Here is a 7,151-nt window from a genome sequence, read left to right on the forward strand (position 1 = left end):
ATTTTTTGGAATTCTGCAAATATATATACGAAATTTTGTTAAACAAGTTTACTTGGAGCTTGGCTCATATATGTGATGCTTGGCAAAGTCATTTTGATGAATGGTAAGCCTTAAGCCATAGACAATAGACTAAAAGCTGTCAAAAATATTTTACTGGCAACACAGAAAATAACCGTCAACTGAATGTCAATGTCAAAATTGTCAAACCATACGCCGCGCAGCGCGCGTTTTTTGTTATCTTAATTATTTTTATTTTTAAGTAATTTAGGTAGGAAAATCTGTAATATACTTAAACAATGGCTTCTTATAACAAGACTTTACAATTACTAGCTTCTAAATTGGGTTTAAGTGAGCAGGAAAAGGTTTTGAGGTAAGTTTAGCATGTATCGTATTTTAAAAGTATATTTAGCCATAACTGAATTAATATCTGCTTAAATTCATTTTTTTCTCTTTAATAATACTCTGAAACCAGATTTATTTCAATAACAGAGTCTGAATAAAGGCATAAATATAGATAAAACACGTGTTAACCTTAGTAGTGTTGAGCTAACGTTGCATTTTGTTTTCCGCGATGCCAGCAAAGCGGCGGAGTTTGAACGGCTACTGCAGACCAAAACCGTCGCCGGGACCAACTTGACCGACACCAGCAAGCTTGTGATCTGCCTGGATCTGGCTGCAAGCATCTGTGGAGCAGATCTGGATGTGGTGAGCGTTATTCATTTAAATTTGAACACCAGGAGTAACTTACAGGGATATTTAGGCAGGTTCTGTTTAAGTGGGATTTATTGTTTGCTAAAAGATCTTTACTCTTACATATTTTTTTTTAAACTCTTTATAAGTTTATTATTTAATATTTTTAATTTAACCTTGTTAGGTCCATGTGAGCATTACAATATACACTTTGTTTCAATCTAATTAGAACTTTTAATAAACCTTATAAAGTAGCATATTTTTCATCTGGTATTTAACTGATTACCAGATAGATAAATGTAACATCAAAAAAACCATTTTTATTGCCAAAAATAGTAAAAGATCACTTAAATTAAAACTGCTATTTGTTTTTATTTCAAAATTAAAAAGATAATCAAATTTCTTACATTTTGCTATCTTATTAAAGCAAATGACACCAAATTAATCATTGTTAACCCAAAAATAGTAAATAATCACTAAAATTAAAACTCCATTTTAATGTAAAATTATAACCAAAATGTTTTACACCTTGCTATCATATTGAAGCAAATAACTCCAAACCATTGTTAACCCAAAATAAAGGCCGCGCCGTAAAGGCGGGGTTTCCAGCACATAGCTGAGACTGTCCAATTGTCACATAGGCAGATGTAATTGGATCTTAATTTTATACATATAATTTCTAGGTCAAGGATAAGTAACTTAAGTGTGTAAAAATAATTGTAATTTAACCATGTTGTGGCATTAAATTATTTATCTATCTAAAATAGAATAGAATAATTTTTATTCGTAAACACAAACAAGACACATTAAATTACATGATATAAGACCATAGAAAATAGTCTGTGACTGGGCCCTACCAAAAACCAGTGCTGGCTTCATCATTATGCTGACTTGGGTCCATTTCGTAATTAATATTCTGTTCTTCTGTTTTTGTTGCCTGTACATGTGACTGTCACATATAAATGTCTTTCACTTTATCTTTATCAATTCTCATGTCACTTTTTTATTTACAGAAAACTGCAATAAAATACTCCGGCCTGAAGCCTATAGCATACTCAAGTAACCGGAAGACGGTAGAGAACCTTCTAGAAATAAACAGCAGTAAGCTAACAGTGGCTCAAATGTGTGTGACATTGCAGTGCACTGGTATACAGGAGGTGGCTGAGAAGATTCTAGAGGAGTACCAGAGACATTCTAAAGTGGTGTGTTTTATTTTCGGCTAGCTATTGCCTGCTTCTTTGTTGACACAGAATTTGTTAATCTTACCAGGGGGGCGAAACTGATCCTTTCGGGCATTCTCGGCTCCGTTCGGCTATTGATCTGAACAATTATTAGGGTTGGCACAACTTGACGTCCCTTTGCATGCACAACCACAGATAAATCTTGAATTTTGACAACCCTAAATAGCCGAAACGGATAGTGCCATGCATAACAAAGGAACAACATGATTTGTCCCTGAATTGCTGTTAAACTTCGGTTTTGTAGGAAGTTTATTTTCACCACACCAACTGGTAAAGGCCCTCTTGATTGTTCAAAAACTAATGAGAAAGTTGCATTTTATCCACATGTGGGGCAAAGTAATCAGATGCAAATTTTGAATCGTTTCCTTATGTTAGCTGGTAGAATTGACTTTTCAATGATGATTTTGGATGGTACATTTTTAATTAACTTCATTTGGATTTGATTTGGTTTGATTTTTTTTGGTATTTCATAGCTAGTATTTTCCTCACGTTGGTGTGGTGAAAAATGTTGTGTTTCACTCGGAGGCAAAGTTTATTTAACCCTCGTGCCTTGAAACCCTCGCAACGCTCAAGATTCCACTTCTCGAATCAATTTTGGAATCTTTCGCTTGCTTGGGTATCAATATTAGCACGAGCGGTTAAACAACAACTTTGCCCCCTTGTAAAACAAATAACTTTTTCTGTACGATAGTACTATTATTTACTCTGTGATCTTATTCTCATTTTGACGGACTCCTCACATTGGGGAAAAAGGCCATAAATACAGGATGGTTTTGCAACTCTTCGGGCCCTGGCACACCGCGTCAAACGCGCCGTCGACACGCGTTCTCTAAACGGCGCGTTTTTCATTCGTAGCAGTTTGTTTGCGTTTGTCGCGAGTTTGAATTCATCGATGCACGCGCCGTCGACGCGCGCTTGAATCTTATAGCATTTAGACAGAATCTCCTTTAAGAGCTTATCCCACTGCCAAAAACCTTGCACAATTGTGCATAATTTTGTATTGACTGACGATTATCTGACATTGCTATTTTTATGTTACGTACCTCCCCCGCAAAAATCGGCAGATATGGCGTCTCCAGTTAAAATGTTCTAAGGCTTGTATCGATATAAACGCGCGTTGACAGCGCATGTTGTTTTGACTGCTGGGGTTTCCTAGAGTCTCTACTGAAAAAAACGTATTTGGCTAGCGCGTATGTGTCGATACAAACGAGCGTTACAAGCGCGTTAGCATCGCGTTTTAGCTACAAACGCGCGTCGATGTAGGTGTGCAAAGGTCTACAAGCTGCGTCTGACTTGCGTGCGAATGCGAATCGCGTTGATGACGCGTTAAAAACGCGGTGTGTATTCAATAGTATAATATAAATAAATTGTGTATAATAGTAATTATTTGTGGTCTGATTTCTAATTATGATTTTTAATTTAATTTTATTTTATTTTATTGGTGGTTTTAATTTTAAGATGTATACTGTATATGGACTCTGTCTGAAATAAAAGAATTTTATTTATTTATTTTTATTAAAGGCTTATAGGCCTTTAGCCATATTTTGTAAGATAATCGTCCATACAAAAAGAGAAAACGTTTTTCCACTTCTAAATATTTTCCATTCTCCATGATTTTTAGGATGCTATTGAAATGATGAAAAACTAGGCGTATAGGTTTCCTTTTTTTTCAAAATTTGCAAAACAAAAATATTTCAAAAACGCGAAACTTATAAACTTAGAATATATTATGCTGAAGCGATCGACATCAAAATCGAAGTGATTTGTTAAGATTGAGTTAGTGGAAACTGTTTTTTCCCCGAAATGGAATTACATACAAAAATTACTGTAACTTCGGTAGATTCAAAAAGCCATTCTTCCCTCTTAAAGGGTTGTGTGTTGTATTTTATTTATTTATGATTAAACAATTACCGTTTTCATTCTAGGAGTTGGATATGAGTCTACCACAGTATGTCTGCATGGCTGTCTATCAAGCTGGAAGGTAAGTTCTTATAATAGTTTTTTATAATATAATAGTACATTACGATACAAGTGCGAAAAATAGGAAATTCGAAACGAGTGGCGATAAATTAAAACACGACCGAAGGGAGTGTTTTAAATCGACACGAGTTGCGAATTACCTATTCGCACATGTATCGTACAACGTTTTACAGTACATATGGCCCTTTAAATGTTCGACACAGTAACGTAATATGCTACTTCTCGCACTAGTGCTATAAAGTAGCCCCATATGTACTGTAAAATATATGATATACTTCTCCAGAAGATGACACCTGGAAAAAATACCTATCTTATATTCTAATTCAGTTTTTAATCTATTTCAACCATTGACATATATCTAAGGACGGGCCTTACGGGCACTAAGAATGATGCTAGTTCAACGGTGTCACTCATGAACGACCAATCGCGCGCGTGACGCGAACTCGTCAACCAATCGCGTTATGGAGCAAGCTATGATCTCAACATAAAATTTTACCCAAATCTGCTTTTTGGCAAACTAATCCCAAGAACGGACTGGTTTTTATGAGAGCCATCGCCATCTGACCTTCCATTCCTAAGGGAAAACTAGACTATTTGTAAAAATAGGTCTGCTTCAATGAAAATATTGTACATACGTTACAGGAAACTGATTTGTATGTGTCAGGAATCGAATCTGCGCGTCTTGGAAGATCCGGGGGTCCTTCCGGGTTGGAAGAGAGACAGATGCTCAACCCTAAACTTAATATTTCGTATATGTGTGGTGGTCTAAACATGATTTTAGTTTTAAGCTTAAACCGTTGCGTTTGTTGTTCCATCTGAAGCCGAAAACATCGCATTAAAAAAAACCAACGGGTTGCACTCCGGGAGACCCGGGAGTGCCGGCAGAAGTGAAAACTTGAATATTAACGTTATGCATTTTTGATATTTTGGAATGGTTAGGGAATAATTTTGCACGAATTGCTTTAATTATCAGTATAAAAGTACTATCATTTATGTGGTAAAATACAATATTCATTTATTGCGCTATCGTACACAAACATGACAATTTATTAAAAAACTAACGCTTCAAAACGATTAATTATTTAACATTAAAAAGTTTATCTCTCAGAAAAATCAACTTCCATCCATAATTTCAACGACTCTTACACTGAGTCATGGAGTTTTCCGATCAGGTCACGTGTCCGTCTTACGAATTTTCAATCTGTCGGTCACGTGACCTGTCGCGAGTTTAACATTTTATCCCCATCACAAAAAGTGCACAGCGCCGCTAAAGAAGTTTTCACTTCAAAAAAGACAAATGGAATTTTTGCCTAAAACGTTTATAGGTTATTAAAAAAGTTTTTGGCCTGTCTCCGTCATCAGATCAGCTCCATGTCATCATGATATTGCATTGTCACCCGATATACATATGCGTGCAACATTTCAGCTAATCGTAAGCCGGAATTTCACTTATAAAACGATTATACTTCCGCGACGCTTGGTGTCCTGAACTCTACGCGTCTCGTACTCGTAATGTTTTTACGATACGCTTACTCGACGCTTACGTTTTGTGTGCTTGTAAAATTCGGCCAAGACTGTCATTCAACCTGTCTTTCAATTCCAGAATAAACAAAGTGAAAGTGTCCAAAGTGAAGATAAACGAGAAGTGTCGCCTAAAACCCGCCCAGTGGGCGATGCTCGAAGCGCACTGGACGAAATTCGTGAACGAGAAATTTGCGAGTGCCCCTAAGAAGAGAGGACGGCCTGCCAAATCTGCAGTGATAGCTGGTATGAATGTTTGTTCAAACTTTTTTTAAACAAAGATTAATAGTTATCTGCGTTCTAGCGCTTTCCTAGTTGCATAATGCACTTTTACAACTGAATCGTAAGAATTTGCGCAAGCACTGGTTTTTGCGAAATTATTTGACTTTCCCACCCACACAGGAAATTAGGATTTGGTCAAGCCGGCTTCCTCAAATAATCACTTCCTACACAAATAAAATAATATTGCTTCACAAGTTCCTAGAAAAAAATTACAATACAAATCCTCTTTATTGCACAACCTCTGAAAAAAAAGTACATGGAAACACATAAAAAACATGAAGATAGAGGTAAACAACAGGCGGCCTTATCGCTACAGAGCGATCTCTTCCAGACAACCTCTAGGTAGTGGAGAACTGAAACTTAAATTAACTAATTAGGAGGTGCAAAAAAACTAAATAGCAAACTAAATTACCCTTAAAATTTACTAAAATATTTAAATATCACGGTTACACTCACTTGACTTTTTTCGACGCTATTTCTATTAAGCTACACTATTAGTATGTTTAGGTAGGTTAAAAATTTAGCTTTATGTAATTTTCAGATGAAAACCAAGAAATGGAAATTGACACGAAAGAAGAAACATCAACAGAGACAGATACAGAGCCATACGAAGACTGGAGACGGCGAATGCTAGAATCCGCCTACAAAGAACTAGAAATGAGAGAGAAAGAAAATAAGAAATCACCCAAAAAGACTCCTTTAAAAGAGTTACGTATCGTTTTACAAAAAGAATTTTACCCGCAAATGGAAAGCGATACACCTCAGAGAGAATTACGCGGTACCCCTAGAAAAGATAATGGTACCCAAAAAGATGGTACCCCGAAAAAAGACACAGGTACCTTGGCAAAAGGCGGTAGTGTACAGAAAGAAAGTGTACCAGAAGAAATAACTCCTAGAAAGTCGCCAAGGAAGACCCCAATGAAATACACCCCTTATAAGACCCCCACTAAAGGAGGTGGGGTTAGACTGCTGTTCCCTAATTATATGTGATGTAGTGTTACCAAAGATAGGATAAACAGCATTTTTAAGGTCTAATACTAAATTCAGACTGGTAGAAAGTTATTGCGGTTGACTATGTTTCCTTCTACGAAAAAACGCATAACCCCTGTTTAAGTACTCTTGAGTTAAGTCAAAGAGAATTTGAAATATAGGTGGATTATCAAAGAAAATTTTGTAGCCACAGTAAATTTACTGCCATCTAGCGACACATTTTTAAAACGCCATTTGACTTTGATCCTTATTCTTTCACTGATATGTGCTAAATTTGTTAAATATAAAAAAAATGGCGCCATCTTAGCGGGCATCGGCTAAAGGTTGTGGCGCCATCGCTCGAAACGATGCCGCTATACCTTTGGATTTGATCTATTAGACGGCGCCACTATTTGATATTTAACAAATTTAACACATATCAGTGAAAGAATAAGGACCAAAGTCAAA

At 36.3% G+C, this 7,151-nt stretch overlaps 1 protein-coding gene across 1 annotated transcript; it reads left to right on the forward strand.

Annotated features, from left to right (window-relative positions):
* Positions 1-121: 121 nt before the first annotated feature.
* On the forward strand, positions 122-7,082 carry LOC133530083 (origin recognition complex subunit 6). Its single transcript, XM_061867913.1, has 6 exons — positions 122-370; positions 579-705; positions 1,704-1,892; positions 3,857-3,912; positions 5,515-5,678; positions 6,256-7,082. The coding sequence occupies exons 1-6, from the start codon at positions 297-299 to the stop codon at positions 6,702-6,704; spliced, it is 1,059 nt and encodes a 352-aa protein (XP_061723897.1). The 5' UTR covers positions 122-296; the 3' UTR covers positions 6,705-7,082.
* Positions 7,083-7,151: the final 69 nt, after the last annotated feature.

Source organism: Cydia pomonella, chromosome 22, assembly GCF_033807575.1.
Source record: "Cydia pomonella isolate Wapato2018A chromosome 22, ilCydPomo1, whole genome shotgun sequence".
NCBI classification, from domain to species: domain Eukaryota; kingdom Metazoa; phylum Arthropoda; class Insecta; order Lepidoptera; family Tortricidae; genus Cydia; species Cydia pomonella.

Coding starts and splice junctions, on each gene's coding strand:
- LOC133530083 (XM_061867913.1), top strand. CDS start 297: ATGGCTTCTTATAACAAGACTTTACAATTACTAGCTTCTAAATTGGGT. Junction 1,893..3,856: donor ACCAGAGACATTCTAAAGTG/GTGTGTTTTATT, acceptor TTTTCATTCTAG/GAGTTGGATATGAGTCTACC. Junction 5,679..6,255: donor CAAATCTGCAGTGATAGCTG/GTATGAATGTTT, acceptor TGTAATTTTCAG/ATGAAAACCAAGAAATGGAA.